Here is a 24,880-nt window from a genome sequence, read left to right as displayed (position 1 = left end):
CAAACAGAATTACAAGACTTATTTCTGTTGCTATCACAATATCTTCAAGTGAAAGTTCTTTCACGGGTCGATATTTCGTATTTCATCATTTCTTTTGTGGCGTTCTTTTCGCTGAAAGATAAATGATGACAAAACATGTCCACATGCTATTCTTAACCATTTCAGAAAGGTGGCTGATCTTCTAAACGAGATCTATAGTTAAAATGATCGAACGTCAGATTTCGCTATCGGATGCGTTTCTTTTTGGAAAATCATTTCGATTATGCTCTTCACTTTTATCTTTTTTCCACTACTAGGAAAGTATATATTTTTAAAAAAAGCTCATAATGATATTCCCAGTCTATTTCTTACCGTAAAATATTTAGATATATTTTATTTAAATGATATATTTCCTTACCATCATTGAGAATTTTAAATAATATTGGCAATGCAAGTTTACGAGGCTGTCGGCAATGATTAAATCAATCTCAATTATTATGTGTTTCAAATTTGAAATCATTTCTTTAAAGGTAAAGCAATCAATCACTCTAAGGGATTTCAAAAGAGGCTAATGATATGATGTCTTTGTGCTTGATATCCCTTTTTTATTTGTTTCTAAGGTAAGAAAACGATAATTTAAAATTCAATAATATTTTTAGATATGTTGAGAGTAGTTATGTTTTTTAAGTTATCATTAAGTTTCATTTATTAATTTTTATTAATAAATTTATGCCAAATTCATATTGAAGAATATTTAAATTATTATTAATAAATACCCATTATGAATATTAAAATTATAATATTGCATTTAATATTGCATTTTAAATATTGCATTTTATGTCATTATAAAACATATTATAAGCAAAACTAATATGTTGGTGACCGTACAGTAACTTGATCGATAATAATAATCGAGTGCTCTAAACAAACTATTTTAATAACATGCACCTTTATGAGATAAATGAGATAAATGCTTTTCTCGTTTTTTCTCTCTATTATACTAAAAGATTTTAAATTTTGAAATTAGGATATACTTTAGATAAGGATTTACTTCAGATTAGGATATACTAGGATTAGGATTCACTTAGGATATACTTTGGATGAACTTTCAAAATATCTCAAAAATTTTGAAATATATTTCAATATACTGTAAGGAAAGTTTTTTAGTTCATTATTTCGTATGTTTGATATCTGTCAACTCAAAATCCACCACTGACAAAATTTATCTGCACAGACAATTCAATATCTTTTTTTAAAAGTTATATCAAAATAGATAATCGAGGAACAAAATTAACTGAAATTTATGAGTTGAGTTGCATTAAGTTGATAAAAAAGATTTTTTTGGTACACTCTATAGTTCGCTATAGGGTTAAAGAAACTTATTATACTATACATCCTTTAATTTACAGTTGCAATAAACCTAAATTAAAAAATAAATTTAAAAAAGAAATTACTCGAAATTTAAAAAAAAATCTAACTACTTATTTGAAATCTTTTCTGTCCGAAATGCATGTTAATAACTTTTTTTAAATCATAAAGGTTTCATTAAACTGTTATTTTTTATATAGTTTTTATTTAGATAAAATGTATGTATTTTCTTACAAATCTAAATATGCATTGAAGTCCTTAAGAAAAATCAAATATACTTTTCTGAAAATGAGGCATATTTCTTACGCTGATGTATTGTTAAAAAATATGTTAAACCGTTATATCACAAACTTTCTACACTTTTAACAAAGTGTTAAGTTCAATTCAATTATGGTGTAAATTATTCCTTCTTAATCTTAACTACATGATACTATGGTTATACTTGAAGTAAGTAGCACATATATATAGTACTTCAGTGCAGCGTAAAAAGTATTGAATGCATAAAATCTTATTAAGGTTAATGTAAATATGCCTCTGATTGAAGCAAATTGTATTGAAAGTAAAGATTTTATAGTTTAACCTTGAACCAATTTTTCTGAGGGGTATATTAACGATTTCAATTTTACATAATGTATAAGTTCCTTTTGCATTTCCATAGCTTAAATTTAACTTGAAAAAATTTTGTATCAAACCTTATAACAATTATTTTGCATAAAAGTCATAAGGCAAAAATATTTACCAAAGAAAAAAAAAATATTGTGTTTCACAAAAAATATTTCCTGAAATTGAGATAACAAAAAAAAATAATAATAAAATGAAAGTAAAAAGAAAACCGTTTTTCACAAAAAAATATTTTTGGTCATTAAAAAGTAATATTGCGTATTAGTTTGATTCGTTTTAATAATTAGTCAGTTGCCAAACATTTTTAAATTACCCCCTTTCTGCAAGGAAAAAGTTTTTTCAGCCCTTCCTGGAAGAGAAAAAAACTATTTTTTGATTTTTTTAATTGTTTAAGATTAGATACACTTTCGATCATATCAGCAACTTACTGAAACCTCATGTCGATCAATAATTTATATTATAAATATTTTTTTCCAGCTTTTATTAAAATAGTCCATTCTTAAATGTGTTTGCATAAAATTAAATTCACAAAAAAACCTTACAATTCAATTAAATAAATTTGAATATTAAATTATATATTTAATATACTTTATTAAATATAGTGCTGTGGTTTAGGTATGTAATCAGGCCTACCTGTAATCTGTCATGACTGTTTTCCAGTGCATGCAGTACAGAGTGAAACATATTCCAAAATCAATTCAGGCAGTTATATTTTTTAAAATAACTATAAGTAATCAGAGGCTTACAAAGAAAGAAAGCGTTTAAAGTTTAAATATCTTAGCTTGCAAAAATAATTTTGGATTTTTTTAAAAAAAGACGTATTAAGTGTTTAATTAATTTAAATAGTATATCATCTGTTTCGGGTTGAATTTGAATCCGATGTTTATAGGGAAGTCTAATGAACTCATTTTGAATTTCATAAGAATGTTACAGTGTATTCTTTTATGTAAAGTGCATACTAAGAAATTTTATTGTTCAATTCTGTGACTAACTATTTCAAAACACAATTCAACAAGTCTTTTTCATAGGGTATGACTTTTATTAGAGTTACAATTTTAATTCCAAGTTGCTTTCCATTCTTTACAAAAGATTTAGCTTTTAATGCACTACAAAAAAAAAATTATTAAGTACATATATTGCAAGTCATTCTATATAGAAGCTTCAATTCTCCAAAAAGAAATTTTTTTATATAAGTTTTTTTAAATGCATCGAATTATAAACTGAGTTATTGCTATCGAGTTCATATACAGTGCTTATTAAAATAATTAAAGCACTTATCATAATATGTTTTGAATGCTTTTATAAAGAGCATTTTGCTTATTACTACCTTAAATTATAATGATTTATCTTCAAACTATGTTTTCAGTGAAGTGCTTTTGAAACCTAATATCCGTAAGATACAAATTCTCTGTATACAGGTCCTCTGTATACAGGTCCTCTGGACATGGAAAGTCCTTAAAGGAAGTCCTTTTAAAAGTCCTTAAATAGCATCGCACTTAAAGAAAGTTAAAATCGCTTGCCTTAAAATCTGTTTTGAAGGATGTAAACAACAATGTAATGATGAACAAGACTCATTACATTTTAGTTAGAAAAATGAATTGTACATTTAACGTCAATAAATTATTCACTTCAGACTGAAGAAGAACATAAAACAAAGTTTTAAACAAATTGTTATGAAATACTCAAACAATTGTAAAATTATGTTTATGAAGACTAAAAAGCAAACAATTTTATAATGAATTTCTCATACATTCAAAATATGACAGAATGTATTTTCTGAAAACGTGCCTCAGACATGCGTAAAGAAATAAAGGCATTATTTTTCATTGTAAAATTAAGTAATCTTGTACACAATAAATTGCCACATTAATAACTGCTTCATCAAATTTAATATACATGCACTGTAAAAAATGCATACTCAAATTTTACGAAACTTTCTTCGTTTCGGACGAAACCATTTCCTAGTACATGCTCCGGGTGAACATTTCGTCAAAGAAACGAAATAACTATCATCACTTCTCCGAAGAAACGAATTTCGTTAGAAATGAAGAGATATTCCGTTATTCTATTTTCTTTTTTCCAAAAGAAAAAATAAAGAAATGCACCATGCGACACTTAGTGCCTCATGGTATCCAACGAGCGGTATTGTTAATCACTTTTCCGAGGCAGGAGCAGAAGCAAGATTGGAACCCAAGATCTTCCCGCTATGAAGCCAACTACTTGACGATCATACAGTCGATCGGCGTTATTTCACCGTTCTAGTTTCTATCGTGTAGTTTTCCTTCTAGTTAACTATCTCCCACAGTGTACAGAGATAAGGTTCCGAGTTGAGGAAATATTTCGTCATATATTTGAGTGCTCATATGCAGAGTTAAGAATGTCAATGATTTGAATCAAAGCAAAAAAAAAAAAAGGAATAAATGGTTTTAAGTGTATTCAAAATGCAGAAATAATTTTTCTGTAAATTGTTAAGGCCGCTCCAGAAAAGAAATCTTGAAGTCTTCAGCTCTCACTTTTGGAACCTATGATTTAAATGCAAACAGAATTAAAGCACAGTATTCCTTGAAACCTAAAAATATTTTTAAAATATTTTTAATTTTGAAAATTTACGTATAATGAGTAGAGAAATTTACGGAACAAATATTTTAGAAAACCTGCGTAAAGTTTCTCCTTCTTATATTTTTTAAATTAGGTACATTACAATGATTGAAACTTGCATGGAGGATTGTAAGGACAAGTCAAAACTCGGTATCATGAATGTTATGCCTTTACATTTTGTAACACAAATTCCCCAAGAAGCAACCAGTAAGCATTCTTTTCATACTTTCTTTTAAAAGCAATGATTTATTTTATTACCTGATACTCTTTCTTTATTAGAATTCGTAATTAAGCTTTTTTAAGACAAAATAAATTTGTAGATAAGTTATTTTAGAAGTACATTATAAGATTGATCCAGTTCATTTCGGTGACAATTACTTCACATACAGTCACCACGTCGATGACAAATTATTTCTTCACCGACCTGATTCCCTTCTATGCCTTTGAAAATGTTTAATCGACTTCTAAACGACTTTGAAAATGTTTATTCGACTAAATCGAAATCTTTAATTTGTGGTGGTTTAATCGTCGGATCATTTCTCCGACATGGCCATTTCGTCGACATGATCAGTTCTTTAACACAATCATTCTACCACCCAATTTTTCGTCAACACAATGGCTGAGTCAGCAATCACTAGTTCGTCGATAGTCGACATACTCTTAATTTGAATTTATTTGTCTGAACTAAATTTTTATGGTGTCTCTTTAATTCTTTTTGACAAATCGAGTAATTTTTGGAAAAGAAAAAACCTTTTTTTTATGTGAAGACATTTTTAGAAAAAATTACGGCGAAAAATTTAAAAGAAAATTCGCTCCCGTAAGCCAATAAAAAAAAGAGACGCCATTAAAAAGAATATGGCAAAGACATACAAAAAATACACTGTAAATTATAGTGAAATATCTCTCCGAATATGATGTTGATAAACACAAAAAAACTGTGAGAAGAAACACTTTATTTCAGGTTTTACACCAAATCTGAACACCTATGATAAAAAAGCTTACACTGAACTCGAAATACACGAAACGAGAACAATTTTCACTTCGCTTTGACTATCATTTGTATATTGCTTATACGTATTTGAATATAAATTGGCGTGAGTTAGCGGAAGTCGTCGACGTTGCTCTATGTATCAACCAAAATAAAAGATAGCCGTTTATATATGTATGTCTGATTTTTGTTAAGTAATAAAGATAGTTATAATTTAGCTTGTGAATCTCAGTAAACTGTATTAAGTGATTTTATCATGTAAATTCCCATTCGTTTTCGTTTTGTTTAAATAAGTTCGAATTCGTCTTAATACTCTCTCTGTGTGTGTTTGATTTAACAACTAATTGTATTTTAAGTATTTCTTTATATACTCCATCTAAATTAATGATTCTTACTTTATATTATATCTTAAAAGTAACTTTACTGACTCTTATGTGCATCTTATCTTATTGTAATTATAAAATTTAGTGCTACTGAATAGAAAATAAATAAATAAAATGGGGGTGATTACTTTACCCCAAGTAGTGTAAAAGAACATTCTTGAGATAATAGAACATCTTTTCGATGTAAAGTAGTTGTCTCCACTCTTGGGTCTTAAGATGCTGAAAAAATTTCACAATATACTATTTTGTGTCATAATGTAGGAAAAAGACCCCCATGTCGCTTCAACCATCCTTAGTAAAATACACGTTTACAAATGTTTATATTAGTGTCCCCAATGCTTTCGATTTTGTTGCTTTGTGTCAAATTTAAACTTTTCTTGGTGTTCTATAAATATCTCAAGGCATATATGAGTGTTTTCGGAAATGTCATCGTTTTTACAAAATTACACTAGTATCAAAAATATCCTACCGGTACACAAAAAAATCATGAAATATTTGCAAAAAAGGAATCAGATGTTATTAAACGATTTAGGCAGAATCTGCCAATGAAGACAAAACAACAATTCCGTGTTTTAACCCTAAATAATATGGCTACATATGTAATTTTCTCCCTAATTTAAAACCATTTATATTTATCTCATCTAATATAAATTAACAACTTTGAATCTTAATGCAACAATAACTTCATATTTTTTCAGACAAACCATTAGAAGTGTATACGGAAGTGTATCTGGAAGATTTAAACTCATTTCGTCCAGTTACAATGGTAATTTTCTTAACTGTATATTGTACTAGTATATAAAATTTATATTTGTATACTTCTTCTATTGAACGAAAGAAATCCAACTCTATTATTTTAAAATCTTAATTAAAAATGAGCAAAACACTAGAAATATGAGATTTGTTAAACTTGCCTTCATAGCTGCTAATAGAATAAAAAAAGTGGCAAATTTCAGTCAAAAGTAGAGTGCGCCAAAAAAAATGACTACCCTAAATAACTTTTGATCTAATGATCGGAACTTCAAGTTCTAAGAATACATCTTAAAGGTTCGAAGAGGTGACCTCAAATTTGCTAATTAATTAGTTGCGAAATCAGACACAAAGATGTACTTTCTTTGAATAAATATGCCTTTTTTCAACAGATTTGGATTTCTGACCCCCAAAATATAGGGAGTAGCCGCAAATGGGAAAAATGGTCCCCAGAGTTTGATCAGAAGAGCGATCCAAAATTTGGACCTTCTAATGTTAATTTTATTTTTTGCGCATTTCCCCATGTTTTGAGAGCTTTTTAAGCGAATCGAAAAATTTGAGCACACAATTATGCAATTCGTTCATCTGAAGATTATTCTACGCAAACAATTAATTTTAGTAAATATTCATTACTTTTTTTAAAAATAGTAAAAAAAAAATGGTGAATGGTTAAAGGTACACAATTTTTGACATCATTTTAAAATATTCAATTTCACATGGCGGAATACAAAATTTCAGCGAAATTGGTTGAATAGCTCCTGAGAAATCTAATTTTAAATTTACGAATTTCTTAACTATTCAATCGATTTCGTTCAAATTTTGTATTTTACCATATAAAATTAGATGCTTTAAAATGATTTAAAAAATGTAATTCCTTGCAATTCAATTTCCTTTACTATTATTAAATAAATATAGAAAAATAATAAATATTTACTAAAATAAATTTTTTGTATGGAAATATCTTTGGATAAACAAATTTTATAATTGTGTGCTAAATTTTTCAATTCACTTAAAACGCTTTTGAAATATGGCGAAATGCGCAAAAAGTCAAATTAATATTAAGGCGTCAAAATATGGGGACCATATTTCCCATATTGTGGCTGCCCCCTATATCTTGGTTCTCAAAAACCCGAATCTGTTTTTAAAAAGGTATGTTTATCCAGAGAAAGTACGTTCTTGTGTCTGATTTTCTTTTTGTGCATTGCTCATCCCTTTTTGATTTTGCACATTAATATTGTTCAGGTCACGTATTAATTTATTCGAAAAGTAATTTCCTGTTTTCTCTAGAGAAGACTTTATTGCATTTTTTTCACTGACAATTTCACACACAAGCTGCATAATCATTATATATTATGAAAGCTGATATAGCAAGGCTTTCTTCTGAAAAAGTCCGTCTGAGTTTTTGATAGTTTTTGGTTGGTGCCCTTTCAAATATGATAGTGAAAAGCTGAAAAGGGGAAAAAAACTGTTCAAATGAAAGAAAAAATATCCGATATATATGGAGAAGGTGTATTGACAGTACACCCATACCAAAACTGATTTGCGAAATTTCGATCCAGCAATTTTAATGATGAAGGTGCGCCAAGTTTCAGAAGGCCAAAGCTGATGAAGACACAATAAAAGCATTAATTGATAGAAACCAGTGAAGAACAACTTGTGACATCGCTGAGGGATTAAATTTATTGAGCTCAACCGCTTATAACCATTTGAAACGCTTAGGTTTAATCTCAATTTAATCTCAAAGCTCGACATATGGGTTCCTCATGTTCTTACGAAAAGAAATTTGTGGCTGTGATTTGACATCTTTGACTTGATTCACAAACTCCAGGAAAACGTCAAGAAAAGTGCATCATCACTAGGGATAAGAAATGGATTGTCTAATACAATGTTAAACGCAAGAGATCATTGAATAAAAGAGAAGAATGGACTCAAAGTAAAGGTCAAAAATCACCTGGATCAGTTTTTTTGCCAGCAAGGAATAATAAGTTTTAGGAACATAGAATCCTGCTACTGCAAGAAAAAAGGCAAAAGGTATAGGACCAGAATGGACAGTAATTCAATGAAATATTTATTCACTATAAGAAAATTATCTTTCATTTCCGAAAAGGAAACGAAATTACTTTCTGAACAATCCAATATATTAGAAAAATGAGACCTCTTAATACTATTGTAATTAACCAATATTTTGCATGATATGCAAACGAAATAAAATTTATTAATCCTGAAAATATTAAAAAAAAATAATCTGAGAAACATAAAAAATACATATATATTAAATGTAATATTTGTAATGTGCAAAATGAGATTAAAAAGTTTTCATAAACTTTTTATTTACTTTCAAAAATGTTTCATGTTCATTTGCCGGTGACCACTCTTAACTTTAATTTTCTTTTCTGAAACTCTCATTAAACATCACAAAATGTTTGTTATGGTTCCAAATACTCTGATACAGATGTTATTATACTGCCATCTATTTATTAGAGATAAAACTAATTAATTGGGGAGAAAAACTAAATAAAATTTTACGGACCTTAGGCTAATGTTTAAAATAATGATCTAAATATGATAAATTAATGATCGCAATTTGAATTTCTAATTCGATTCTATTCAATTAATTATTATGAATAATTATTCGTAATTTACTTTTTATTCAGTCTTAACAGTACAGTGATTGTTTAGTTCGAATTCCCAACGAAATTTGAACATTTATTCCTATACTCATCCATGCTTTGAAGAAAACCTATCAAAATTGTTTTATGTAACGAAAAATATTATATTTCAAATATTATATGTTAGAAACATTTTAGACCATATTCTGTTTATATGTTCTTGGATATAATCTGCTTTTTGAAACATAAGTGGAACTATTATAATTTCATGAATATCCCTGATTATTCTTAAAAACTAAATAAAAATAAAATCCTCATGCATTTTGAAATTTAAAAATAATAAATAATCCAATTACATTCAATCAAGAATCGAGGGGATTTTTTTTAAGATTTTTGTTTAAATCTGTATCTTGTATTAAACTTATGCTTGTTGTTATTTATCTTTAGGATTTTAGGTTAGATTTCTTTCTGAAGCACCACTGGAAAGTTTCAAATGACATTTGTTTAAGGTATTTAAATGGAGATGACAGCATTAGTGTAAGACCTAGTGGAAATTTCTTTGGACCTATGACAGGCAATTCAGTCATTTTGAAAGCTAAAGAAGTGAAAGAGTTATGGTTACCTGACACTTATATTGGAAATTCAAAAATTGTTGAGACACCAGCTAAAGATTCATCTACAAATTTTATTGTTGTGAAAAGAACTGGAAAAACTTGTTTAATTGATTTTACTTTAAGGTAATCGTCTATTGCAAGTTCTTAAATTATATTAATAAAACTTAATATTATTTTTAGTAAAAAAACAACATAATAATTTAGTAAAAAGTAATTTATCAAGAAAATAGAATGTTATTGTTCAGCATATATCATATTATATATAACTAATTTAGGTTTGAATAATTATTTATTGATGTTACGTAATTATTTATTAACTAATAATCATTTATTAACTAAAAGAACCATTATTTATTAAAAATCATGAGTAGTAAGCACAGTATTAATCAGTGTATCCTAATTATTAAAACCCAGGAGTCCATTAATATTGTACTTTATTGTTAGAGTTATTAACTCATTAAATGTATCAGTTTGAAATTTAGAGTAAGATTTGCATTTTGCATTATGTTTTCAATTTACTAGAAATGCATTTTCAAAATAATTCATTGTAACAAAACATTCAAGTAAGTTTTTTTTTCCCAATAAATTGTTTTTCAAACAATAAACAATTCTGTTAAATAATTAGTAGTTTTAAAACAAAGTAAGAAATAATTTGTATAATATTATATAATTGTTTTAATAATTTTTATTTATTTATTTATTTATTTTTTCATTTTCATTTTCACGACATTTTAATTGGATATGGAAGCATGATTAATTAATTAATTAAAATTATGCACACAGTTATAAAACTCGTTTACCAAAAGATAGATGCTCTACAAAGATGCTTTTTTTACTAAATTTAAAAGTGATCGAAAATTTTAAATTATAAGGTATAAATTTTTGCCTCATACTAAATAGCGTAAATCTGCTACGAGAATTTTACTTTTAATATATTCAAATGAAAAGATTCCAAATAAAATTCCTGAAAACTGTCTTTAAAAAGAGATAAACCGTGCTTTTTAATACAAATTATAATTATTAAATATCATAATGTCATAACTAGACAATATTAATAATTTTCTGATAAAAAAACGTAATTTTGGTAATAAACAATACACAGTATTTAAACCATTCACCAGATAACGGTTTCCATTCATATAGTAACGGTTTATCGGAGATTCTGATCTTATAAATTATTATTATTCTTATTTACACTTATTTAATAAAAAATACAAGATTAAAAAGTAAATTTAACCGAATAAATGATTTTAATGCCATGCTCTAAGGTAACATCATAAAATAACCAAATTTTACCTCATTTACCTAATTTTTACGTATAAAAAATTATTTGATTGTCAGTTTTACCAGAATTATTACCTTCGGTAAAAATTAACTTGCTTTTTGGTGTCGTGTTTTCATAAGAGCGAGAAACACGATAAGTATGTTCTGTAGTTTTGATCATACTTTTTTTTCTTAGTGTTCAGTTACTCATTTTTGGATTATTTCAAATGTCCTATTTCAGGCTAAATATAAGTTAATGCATTCATTGTTTAAAAGTTTTTTGCCATACATATAGCACATAGCATTCATATTTTTTTCAAATTTTGCATTTTAAAATAAAAATTATCTTAAATTAATTAATTTAAATTAATTAATTTAAATTAATTAATTTAAATTAATTAATTTAAATTAATTCATTTTATTTAATTTATCTTATAAAATTTTTCTTTTACACCCTCTTATAATGCAACCTAGGTTAGCTGCTATTATATCTTGTCAAATGGATTTCAGAAGTTATCCTGTGGACATTCAAGTTTGTCCTTTTATCTTAAGGAGCTGTAAGTATCCCTATTATTATATATACTATTTAAAAATTATGAAAATGTATATTGGTTTTTAAATGGTGCATATTGAAGCTGAATTTTCATCTTTAGGTTTTAAATTAGTTAATTATAACATTTGAAGTGCAAACAAGTTTGTATTTTCTTCGTGTCATTTTTTATCTTTTAAAGACATTTTTTACTATATTTATGTCATTTTTTTGATTTTGAATTATTTAATGTAATATTAGATTTTAAATGTTATACATTTTTATCACGGCAAAAATGGATGTTTTTATTTCAAAATATATTATATTAATTTGAAATTAATATAGCCCTTAAAGATCTATCCTGTACGATTCATGCGGGTTAGTTATTTACTGAATATGCGCATAGTGGTAATAGATTCATTTCATATATAATAAAACCTTGCATCAGACCTGTCCTTGCCTTCTGTCCTTGCATCAGAAAGGTCCTGGGTTCGAATCCCGGGCAAGGCATGGGTGTTCCTTTCTCTCTCTGTGTGTTCTATGTCCTTTCTCCTTTGTGTGTGAATGTGACCCGCCCTATAAACGGGTTGTGGTTGTGTGAATGGCGTGGCAGAAGTTGAGTTCATGGCCATAGATGGCGCCACTGAAAAACAGGAACAATCGCACCCCACTGCCTAAACAGGCATACGACAAAAAAAAAAAAAAAAAAAAAAAAAAAAAAAAAAAAAAAACTTCAAACTAATTTAAGTATTCTCTCCTCTAAAAGCTGCAATTTTAATATTAAAAATATCCATTGCAAACATAAAATTAGATCTTAAATTTAATAATGTAGTTTACAGCACATGGATTATCTTTATTTTTCAGATTAATGTTCATAATAAAATAAGTTTCTTATGTTTTGAACTATTTTAACTAGAAAAAAATAATACTTTCAAATTGCATCAGGTTTTTAATGGATAAAATAACAAAATTACATTTTAAAATTATTTTTTAAAGTTTTTTTAATCGATTTGTGGTTTACGTCTTTAAGGAAGTGTATGTTACATCACATGACCTAAACAAAGCAGAAAAAAGGTTTTGTGAGCAAGATCTTTAAAGTAATAAAAATATTTACTAGAAATACTGTAAAAGTAAGTTTTACTTACAGCAACGCGATTTAACCTAGATCTTACTCTTTTATTGTATATGCACGAAGGCTTGACATATTTTCTTGAGTAACATAACGCAAATTAAAATAAGCATTTAAAGCTTATTATTTAAGAATTATAAGCATTAACAGCATAAGAAAATGGTATAGCTCAAAACAAGCCACATAAACAAATAAAAGGAATTTCGGTTTAAAATTATTTTCCTCCAGTACATGAAAGAGACAAAAAAAATTTTTTTAAGGTCAAGTGACAGTTTTAGCAGATTTGCAGATTCTGAAAGCAAAGGATTCAAATTTGCAGTTTTTTTTTCTTTGGTTAAATTTGCAACAAAATCATCAGTTCTTCTGCCTTTGTGCCATTGAATGGGCAACGAATTGCCATTGAATGGGTAACTAATTGCCATTGAATGGGTAACGAAATCATAGAAAAAAAATAATTACCTTCTGAGCTTCTAATGAAAATTGGATTCAATAAACGTGAATTTCATTCATCTTAACGCCAAAATAAAACAGCTGTGTACTTACCGATGTTTGAATTTTTTTTAAAAAAATTGCATGATATTAAGTATTGATTTGAATTGCATAATAAATGAGCAAAAAATCGTACATTTATCACAGTACTTTATATTTCATTATTAATTTTAAAAAATAATAATTTTATAATCTTTAATTAGGCTAGTCGCACTTTGAGTCAAATTTTTCCTGAAGTAGAGGAAGCTTGACGCAGGTCTTATTATTTTGAAGAAAAAAAATATGTTTCAAACACTTCATAATTTATAGAAGAATAAAAATTTGCCTCACGATATGAGTTAGTGAAAGTTTTTCGGTTTTATTTTTTTTAATGAAAAGGTGATTTTTCTTTCATAAATTCCTCAAAATATTAAGTCATCCTTTCTTTTATGAACATTACAATCTGTAAATCATTACAAATCAAAATACTATCTAGTGCTTTTTATGCACTTTAATTGTTTTTTATTATTGTCGATTATGATAGTCTGATAAACAGTTAATGTTGTCTTAAGGAAAATATACAAGTTTATCATTTTCCCCTTTCTTCAATTGATTCATGCACTGAGAAAATAAGCATGGTCAAAACTACCAGAATATGATAAAATTTACCGTGTTTATGGGAACACTAAATAGATTTGTAATTTTTACTTAAGAGCTATAATGATTATTTCAGCAAAATTAACAGTAAAACATGGTTTTAAAATATGTGATGAAATTTAGTAAATGCGATAAAATTTGATAATTTTATCGTGACCTTTTAGAGCATTGCATAAAAACCATTGATTTGGGTATATTTACTCTTCCGTTTTGCATCTTTTGCTAATTATATGGTAATAAGAATTATAATTTTGAAAATAAGAATTTTCGATAAATTGTTACCATTCGGGTGGAACAATTACTAAATTAATGGTTTAAATGCAGTATATTTTGGTTTTTATTAGCAGAATTATGATTGTTTTATTTTACCATAAATGTCATTGCTATACAATACGGTAATTTTACCAGAATTTTTTTTCCATGTGCATAATTACTTTTGTTCAAATCGTTTTTTTTTTCATGAAACAATTGATTTTTTCATCATATTAATATTTACTTGAATACTGTTAAATATAATAAATAATGTTCACTTTTTAAATATTTTCTCGAAGCTCATATTACGAAATGACGTTTCTTGAAAATTAAAATTCACATGACTACGTATGTTTTTATAATTTAGAATTTAAAGCTTATTAATTAAAGTAATTTATTGATTTTCTGCCCACTTCATTAGAACTAATTAGTTGTATTTATATTTCATATTTGATCGCTGACCTCTTATGCTTACTGGGCGACACTTTGTTCCTGGTTGTTCGGGCGTGCAAGAAAGAGTTGTTGTTGCGTGCTTTATATTCCACACGTGTTACATATTTACCTTTGTCTTTCTTAATAAAAAACAAAACTGTAATATTAGAAAACAGTTAAACAAGGAAAGATCACTTTTGCGTACTAAAGATTTACCACTTTCAATGGTATTTTGAGACTATATTTCCTTTTTTTTCGCTTGTTTGTTTTGGATGATTTAATTTTTTATAAATTGAATTTATTATAAGTTTTTTCATCATTTCAGAATCTACTTTTAGAATCTATCTTTTTTATCATTTCAGAATATACGAGTATTGGGTTCGAGTCGGGTACTCTTGTCTGATTTGAGCCGAAATGATATGAATTACATTATAATTAAAAAAAGTTTTTTATTTATATAGCTTTTTCATCATTTTCTATGTCTGTCTCTAAATAATTTGAGCATTTTTTCGTGACAAAATGTATCCAAGCGTGAATTTTTTGCTTGGATAAATTTAAGTGAGTTGTTTACAGTTTTTCTAACAATTATTAGTTGGTCATATTCTCATTTAATCTGACTGTACACGGAATTTATTTTGTTTGAATTAATTCAGACTCAGTCAAGGGTTTTGCTATCATTAGATTCATTGTTAATTTTCTTATAAAATTCACAAATTCCTTCCTAAAAAGATTAAAAATAAGCAATAAAAATCTAAGCTAATTTTTAAAAAAACACTTATATAATAGCCAACAAAGCTTTTGTATGCAGTTAAAAGTTGAGTTGTAAGTTTTGCAAATTCACAGAAGAGTCAAAATGAATATTAATTTTCACTAAACAATTAAACAAATTACAACTTACATTGCAAAAGTTACATTAAAAACGAAAAATTAAATCTATGACATTAGGTTTTATCTTGATTCTGTATCTTGTAAAAATAAATCAATCAAATATTATAATTTTGCGTATTATTATTATAAAGTTGTTAATTTTTTTATATTTTATTAGTTGTTAATATTTTTTTACTCTATTTTTAAATGATTTTAGTTTCGTACCCAAAAGAAATGGTAGTTTATGTATGGGACCAAGAAGGACCTCCACCATTTAATCCAGAAATGAGAATGCTACGGCATAGAGTTTCCATTAGCAAAGGAAAGTCAGAAATACATATGCTTAACAGTAAGTAATAGTGAAATTATCCATAAAAATTGCAATAAATAGTAATAATAATTATACCATAAAAATATCTTATGATTTTCATTTTTAAAAATACCATATTTCACTGTTGAATCAATAGCACAGAAGTACCAACGTATCAACAGTGTAAAAGAAAGTTATTATTATATTGCTTTTACTAATAAGTTTTTTTTATATACATATTATATCAATGTTTCTCTTGCATATTATTGTTAATAATATTATTATTTCATTTAGATTCAATATTTTTTTTATCGATTGTATATTATTTGCTTTTATTTTAGATAAAGCAAGATATAGTTATGATTCCATTAAAAAATTTTGCTTTAGCTACAGATAAATATTTATTTACGAAAAAGCACATTACAAGTAGTTGTTATATATAAACAATATGTAAGACAATTATTAGGAGAGAAATAAGTTATAGATTTATTTATCGATCTTTCTACAGCTCATAGGTCCGTATTTTGCTTCCAACCGCCGTTGGCTCAGCTTCTGACTTAAATATATTCAGTTATAAGCATGTAGGCTTGAGCTTTCTCACTATCGGGCTGAACGTGGGAGGTTCTTTTTTTTATTCTTGTAATTTTCAAATACAAATCTAAAAAATTTGGAACTGTTAGCATGTCCAGTAATGTAAGCTTTCTCTTTAGAACAATTTCCAATCCTATTTCATCCATATTTGACGAACTCCAGTTTTGTGAGGATTTGTATACTTAGCAGGTTTAATCATTTAGTCTAAATAACAATAAATAAAAAAACATTTTACATTTTTTTTTCATTTTGTTTCATTGATTAGATCAAACATAAAGCAAATTGTAATTTTTAGCTAATATGGGTGTCCTAAAATTTTCCAATGGTTTGAAAAATAATCTTAAGGAAAAGCGGAAAGAGACAAAAATATACGGCTAACTGAGTTTAGCTCCGGAAACCAGAGTTTTTCTTACCAAGTTTCAAAATTTGAAACGAGGATCGCCAGCAGATGGTGCTGCTGCTTGGAAGAATATCAAATGCATCAACGGATGCCTGTTTGTTTCATCCCCAGACTGATTATGTTATTTTCGCAAATGCATTCTGAAAGCATTATTTAACAGATTTCTTTGCTAGCAGCGCCATCGGTTGACGGAATTTGTAACTAATCTTGAAAGTTGGTGGTAAATAATATCTGGTCTGCTTCGTAAGAAAAAACAGAAAATGATTCATTTCTCTTTCCTTCTGTTTTTTGTTAATTGATTTGTCAAATCATCCATCTTTTTTGGGACATCCGATAAGAAAGTAATGTATTCACACTTTCTATAAGAAATATAGAAAATTCTCTTTCATATTTCTTTCCACTTTACTCAAGTATTAACTTAAAATACGGTTTTGACTCGAGAAAAAAAAACAATATGATTTATTTTATACAAAAATATGAATATTTTTTAAAAATAGGGCACAGAACTCTTTTTTAGGAAAATTATGTTGAGCAAAAAGAGCATACTAAACCATTTTAAAATTCTTCATTCTATTCTTTTGAACATAGCGTGGCATGATTCAGTTACATCATTAAAACTTTGAATTATTTTAAACTTTATTTTGAGAGGTTTTACTACCCTATTAGTCTAGTTAACTTCGTTCTCCTGCTTAACTGAATTCCTCGCGTGTAGTAATTATTTTTTGGAGAGTAAAACTTGAACAGATTTTATCTAGTGAAGTGGAAGCTAACAGCCGAAAGAAAAATCTGTTTATAATTTTGTTGGTGAAAAATGTTCAAAAATTTTAATTTCACTTAGTTTGACAGTAAAGCAAACTCAATAACATCTTTTAAAAAATTTAAAATATTGATGTAAATGACAAAATACAATGATGCAATTGCATTTATTTTATTTTATTTTATTTTATTTTATTTTATTTTATTTTACTTCATTTTATTTTATTTCATTTCATTTTATTTCATTTTATTTTACTTTATTTTATTTTATTTTTTGGTAAGCACTTTGATGAAATTTTATGATAAACAATATTTTTTTAAAATATTCCACTTGAAATTGAATACGCTTTGATATTTGTGAGCAAATCAAAAAAAAAATATAGAAAAGGATTAAAACATATGAATTTAATACAATCTTCAAAATACATGCAGCTGCATTCACAGTTTTTTTAAAAACTGTCTAGGCTTTTCAGTTTTATTAATTATTCCAATTTTATTTATCATTCCACATATTTCAAAATACAAAAGACAATGTATGTGTATGCTTTTATTTATAATAGGATTAATAATTTCTCTTAGAAAAATAAGCTTTTTTCGAGCACTTAGTGTGTTAGAAAAGTTAAAATAATGTTTTGAAATAATTATTTTGCACATTTAAATGTTAAATCAGTGTATTTTAAACTTATTTATAAAGGGCTTGGTGCAATAAAGAAATATGCCTTATTTTATATTGTTCAAGAGAAACTTTAAAAGAAAAAAAAGCATGATTTTCATATACTGGCGAAATTAATGTACTTGTATGGTAATGACATTTCTAATAGAAAAGAGAAAAAAAACACAGTTTTGATAATAAAACCAAAGTATACGGTATTTAAATCATTCACTTAGTAATTTTTCAGTTCGTATGGTAATGGTTTACCGAAAATTCTGGCTTTCAAAATTATAATTCTTATTACTACACATTGAGTAAAATAACAAAAATAAAAATAAATTTAACCGAATTAATGGTTTTTATGCCTTTCTCTAAGCTATCACGATAAAACTACCAAATTTCACCACATTTATTATCAATCATCATGGTAATAAAACCATATTTTATTGTTTTATTTTCCAAAAGTTATTACCTAAAAGCTTCGGCAAAAAAAAAATTTTTTTTGGTGGAACCGTTTGAAGAGAAAACCGTTCTCTTCTAAAACCGTATTTTCGAAAAACACGATGAATTTTACCTTATTTTGGTAGCTTTGACCATACTTTTTTACCTCAGTGTACTACTAGTGATTTTGAAAGCATGTTGAACCGTAGCATTGCTCAAATTTTCTTGTACCTCAGTTATCTATTCAATTTAGCATAATTGAATTAACATAGTTACGTAATACTATGGTTTAACTTATAACTTGTACCTATATAATGCCTTTTTAAGAATGTATGAAACTTGCCCGGTTCAGCATAGAACTTATTTTTCTGACATTGTAGTGAAAATTCTAGTAACTTTTAAAGTATCTATCAGGAAACAATATTAAGGAGACGGTTGATGTGCCTTTGTGAGACACAAAAATGTGGTTTACCAGTTTATAGCTCCAAGTTCTTCATATGAAAAGAAATAAAGGCTAAATTTAATTTTTTCAATTAATATTGCTTAACAAAAGAAAATATCATGACATGGCCTTTCTGGAAGTGTAATGGAAATTCCGTAAAATGTATTGGAATGTCTGGAAATAATGCTAGAGAAAATTTTGATGTGGAAATATCTTCTTTGATGAAAGTGGTTTACCACTGTATTGTCCCTTTCTCTTCACATAAAAAGAAATTGAAACTAAATATTAATTTCATGGAATATTGCGTAATTTATTGATTGAAATACACGTGACAAACATAAATATCTTTACGTGATCTGTCATGCAGAAAAAAATTCTCACTGTCTTATTTACCAAACGACTACATTCTCACGTGACTTAAAAAATTTTAAATCACATTATTATGTTTTCATAAACTTTAATAACTTTAACAAAAAACTTTCATGTCTATTTTTAAAAAAAAATTTGACATGATTCTTAAAAAAATTTTAAATTGCATTATTATGTTTTCATGAACTTTAATAACTTTAACAAGAATTTTTATGTCTATTTTTAAAAAAAACATTTTGACATTATTTTTAAAAAAATGTTAAATCACATTATTATGTTTTCATGTATTTTAATAACTTTAACAAAAAAAAACTTTCATGTCTATTTTAGAAAAAAAATTTGACATAATTTTTAAAAAAATTTTAAATCACATTATTATGTTTCAATAAATTTTAATGATTTTAACAAAAAAACTTTCATGTCTATTTTCAGAAAAAAAATTGACATAATTTTAAAATTATAACTTCTATTAAAAACATTATACTATATTTATTGCAACCAGGATGTATCTACACATTAAAAATATTTTTAGAAATATTTATTCTAAATTTAATCAGAATTTGATTTTATTAACTTTTCTCTCTTTTTTAGTGACCTATTCAATGCTTTACGTCAACCTGACATTCGAGCGTGAATTAGCGCATCACCTGATACAAGTTTTTACGCCAAGTGCTCTAATTGTTGTCCTCTCATGGCTGTCATTTTGGCTTGGGTTAGAAGCTACAGCTGGTCGAATAACACTATGCGTGACCAGTCTTCTTGCTCTTATAACTCAATTCTCAAGCATTCGAAGAGATTTGCCACCTCTTTCTTATATTCACGTATGTAAAAATAAAACACTCGTAAATCAAAAACTTAATATGACATAAATATAAGTTTTTTAAACTACTTTGTGACAAAATATAAATATCTGAATGCAAATATACGGTGCCCAAAATAAATAACGAACCACTCTGAATAACATTTGATCTAATGATATGATCTTCACGTTCTAGGTCTCAACTGATTCGAGTCGATGACCTCAAATATGTTACTTAATTAATACAGTCGATATTTTAATTTAAGGAATCAGACACAAAAAGTACCTTCTCTGAATAAACATACCTTTTTCAACAGCTACAATCTGGTAAATATAATCCCCATAATTTGGTCAGGAGAGAGATCCAAAGTTTGATTCCATCAATGTTAATATATATATATATATATATATATATATATATATATATATATATATATATATAAACAAACTCAAAATAACTTTTATTCTTACAATCAAATTTTCATGTATCCTCACTTCATTTCATGTAAATGTCACTTTAAAGGTTCAAAAGGGTGATATCAAATATGATAACTAATGTTTCCATATTTACCTAATTTTTCCACAGATTATCAAACAATATTTTATTGTTAATTTTACCAAAATCATTAACTAAAGCACTTCGGCTTTTTGCGTTCCCATAGAGTCAGAAAGACTGTACATTTTACTATATTCTGGAAGTTTTGACCATACTTTTTTTCTCAATGTGGAAATAAGTGCAATCTGAAAAATATGGTCCCAATAGTTTCACCATGACAGCGTTTGAAAGTTCAGACCCCTCAATGTTAATTTCACTTTTCATGAATTTCACCGTATCATGAAAACTTTTCAAGTGAATTGATATATAAAACTCATTTTAAAAACATTAAAACTCATTCATCCAAGGAAAATTCCACACAAAAAGCTAGTTATTTATAATAGTTAATTATAATTATTTGTCATATCATTTGAACATGATCAGAAAATTTTAAATTGCAAAATAATAAAAGTTTTACATCAATTTAGACTATATATATTTAAGTAGCAAATTAAAAAAAATTGGGTAAAATTGGTGGATCTTGATAAATAATTCATTTTCATTTACAAAAAGCTGAGGTTTTCGTAAATGAAAATGCCAATTTATAACATTTTCATAGTCAGCATTGTGAGCACTTGCTCAAACTTAACAATACTTAAACATACTTACAGTCATATATACCTGTTAATAATTCGCAACAGTTACAAAAATAGCATATTATTTGCAAAAAAGCACTAATTCATGCAACAACGGAGCCTCCAAGCAACAGAACTCAGAAGGAAACTTAAAAGATATGAAACTTAAGAGAATCACGAATTGTTAAACATTGAATAAGAATATCAATAGCTTTCTTTTTATAAATAGTTCCTGATATGGTTATTTAGTAAACTTTTGGAATTTTGTGTCTTTCATAAGTGAAACTATTTTCGTGAGTAATTTTACGAATATCCTACAGACAAAAAATAAGTTCAAAAATAAAAGGTTTCGATCATTTTTAATGACGTCTCGATATGGGAATATACTTCAGCATAACTAAGAATCACACTTCACATAAATAATTTAAATAATTTAAATTTCTGAATTACCTTGTAAATTGCATATCAAACTTTTTTTTATTAAACATTTTAATTATTTAAATGTGACCTCACCTTATTTTATTTAGGGAGTGGACATCTGGATGGTAACATGTATGTGCTTCGTTTTTGCGAGTCTTTTAGAATTTACGCTGCTCATCAAAATGGAAAAGAAACGCTCTCGAAAGCTTCAAAAAGCAACTGATATTTTAAGCTTGGTACACTCTTACTATTTTTATTTCTTATGTATTTATTTTAAGACAATTTCCATGAATTTTATTTTGTACAAAACCAATAGAACTTGTATCATTTGTTTTTCTTTCTGAAATAATGTAATGTAATAATCATTTAATTCCTAATCCGATCTCTTATAATACAAAAATAACTATTCATTGTTAAATATCTTAGAATGTTCATCAAAAATAACTTAGAAAAAATTCATGTGATTAGGTAAGAAATTTATTCCTTATGAAATAATTTTATTTTTAACCGAAAACTAAAGTTTATTTTTCCCGGAACAAATTATTAAATATATTTACTTTTGTAATATTTTTTTTAATTTCTTACAACAGTTCTTTTAAAGTACTGAAACTAAATATTATTTAACTTATGAGTAATTAGTTGGGTTATACGCTGTAGAATATACTGAATCAAATTACGGTATAAAGTAAATCATCCATAAAATTCATTTTACCGGAAAATCTATTTTTACTGCAGAATATTACACCGTAATTTTTTTAGTAATATTTAATTAGAGTGATTCAGTGATTTTACGGTAATTATTAGGGAAAAAACTTCTGTTTTTCAAATTTTTAGTCCCATTACATGTTCCGGTAAAATAGATTTTACTGTAAATATATATTTAACCTGAGTACAGTAATTTATGTGCAGGAGTAACCTGAGTGCAGTAATTAAAAGAGTGCTTTACCGTAGTTTGGTCCAGTATTTTTCTCAGTGTACCTCATGAAATAAAATATATCCCATCTTTTCTTTTTAATTTACCAATTTTTCTAACTTTATTTAATTTATCGACTTTTCGATTTTTCTTTTAGTTAAGAAATCGATAATTTTATATAAAATACATTTATTAAATTTAAACTTGTTTAAACTTATTATTTATTAAATGTTATTATTAATTTAAATGAATTATATTAAAATTTCATTAATTGTAAATTTAATTTTAATATTGATCTTTTTTAAAATTTATTTAACCACGTGCTTCGTCTCGTCAAAGTAGTGATAAGAAAATGAGTAAAATGAATTAACGAACAACAATAAAGACGAAGAAACCGTATTTTTAATCATTAGAACTTGTTAGTTCTCATCAGTAAACATTTCTCTGTATCGAAACATTTTATTCGTATCTAAAATAATAAGATATTATGCTAAACAGCTCTTAGAAATTCCTACAGTACTTGGATAACAGCAAAAGGAAACAGCTTGGATTTTTACTTGGATAACAGCAAAAGGAAATCTAAACTTAATAGTCTATAGGAACACTGTAAAAAATTTTGAATTAAACTATGGTAGAAAGTACCGGCACCATAAGTGGGTCATCCGAAAATTTTATGGATAGCCTAAATTGCAATTTTTACCGTGAAATTTTAAATGAATATGAATGAAGAAAAAAATTTTTAACTACTTTATTTTGGATATCCTATTTTAGTACAAATATAATTCCGATAATCTAACAGATTTTTTAGTAACTATTACACTGTTTTTTGATAATTAAAAAATACCAACATTTTTTTTGCTTGTAATCAGAGCGTGAAAGAAATGAAATCTCACTTGTCTAGAAAACAATATTGAACACGTATATCAGTTTCCAGCTTTTACCTAATTATTTTCCCAACTAATTACTTAAACTGGTATACACTGTAAGTAATAAATGCAAATTCTATAGAAAAGTATGTATTTTTTACTGAAAAAACTGAAGATTAATAAATTTAAAAAATTCTGCTTTTTATCGTTACCCGCGTGCTGGAAAAAAAATCCCGTTTTTTTACGAACTTTCTCCATACATTTGTCGGTTTGAAACTGTTTTTGACAGAAAAGTTTTCCTCAGTTTTCAACCTAATCATAAATGGATTAAAACTGTCTATTCAAATTCTAGTTTTTACCTTGCAGTTTTCCAATGAGACGACCCGGGTTCAAATCCCGGTGTTGGCTGGTCATGCGAATTCTCCTCTTTCCTCGCACCGAGCACAATGCTAATATTGTTATTTTATCAAGTTTTTTTGTTAAAATATCATGTTTTTTTTTAAAATAACAATACTGATCTGCTTAAAAAACAGGCATAAAATAGTGTAATAATATGTAGCGAGCATAAAATAAAGTAATGTATAGGCATAAAACAGGTTCATGAAATAATGGAATATTTCTTTGAAATAAACGATCTTATGTTGGCAGTTTTTTTCTGTCAGTTTAATATTTTTTTAGAGAATAAGATAGTTTTTAATTGACTAATTATTTCAAAGGTTAAGAAAATAAATATTAAGATTAATTTCTATGGTTTTCAGGCATCATCCAACCATTCTGTTTCCGGAGGTCATAAACAAATAGTCTTCAACAATCTGGAAGAAGAACTGGGTTCAAGAAATCATAATTTGTGGAAATCAACAACTATCACTTTATCAGCTGTGAATCGGGATGTTGGCTGTCGAGATTGGCCTCAGACTATTGATAAATTGTCAAGATACTTTTTCCCAATGGCTTTTCTTCTATTTAATGCTTTCTATTGGCCAATTCTTCTTAGTCGATGAGTTTATGTAACCAAATATCATTGCATAAAATCATTATTTCTTTGTAAAAATATCACATTAGTTGATTAAATATCCAAAACGGTTTCGATACTTTTGAAATCTAAAAAAAGTTACGTCCATCATTACATGCTATGTTATAAAAATAAGGAATATATCTTTATTTATCAATATTACTTTAGGACTTATAAAATTATGACAACTGCCTAAAAAATTATATTTAAATAAAAGGCTTTGCAATTGTAA

General features: G+C 26.8%; 1 protein-coding gene across 1 annotated transcript; it reads left to right on the top strand.

The window, feature by feature from the left end:
- The first annotated feature begins 240 nt into the window (after window positions 1-240).
- On the top strand, window positions 241-24,880 carry LOC107450090 (glycine receptor subunit alpha-2-like). The gene is made up of 9 exons (XM_087154838.1): window positions 241-599; window positions 4,661-4,773; window positions 6,636-6,703; window positions 9,744-10,033; window positions 11,648-11,730; window positions 15,725-15,856; window positions 20,060-20,289; window positions 21,965-22,093; window positions 24,395-24,880. The coding sequence occupies exons 1-9, from the start codon at window positions 556-558 to the stop codon at window positions 24,635-24,637; spliced, it is 1,332 nt and encodes a 443-aa protein (XP_087010964.1). The 5' UTR covers window positions 241-555; the 3' UTR covers window positions 24,638-24,880.

The sequence above is a fragment of the Parasteatoda tepidariorum genome, chromosome 11 (genome assembly GCF_982258835.1).
Source record: "Parasteatoda tepidariorum strain Cologne lab strain chromosome 11, Ptep-v5.0, whole genome shotgun sequence".
Lineage (NCBI taxonomy): Eukaryota > Metazoa > Arthropoda > Arachnida > Araneae > Theridiidae > Parasteatoda > Parasteatoda tepidariorum.
This window is presented reverse-complemented; position numbering and strand designations above follow the sequence as displayed.

Bases quoted from the DNA above. Each gene is read 5' to 3' on its own strand.
- LOC107450090 (XM_087154838.1), top strand. From the start codon at position 556: ATGATGTCTTTGTGCTTGATATCCCTTTTTTATTTGTTTCTAAG. The intron at 6,704-9,743 runs GTAATTTTCTTA...ATTTATCTTTAG, and splicing joins CATTTCGTCCAGTTACAATG to GATTTTAGGTTAGATTTCTT. The intron at 22,094-24,394 runs GTACACTCTTAC...TATGGTTTTCAG, and splicing joins CAACTGATATTTTAAGCTTG to GCATCATCCAACCATTCTGT.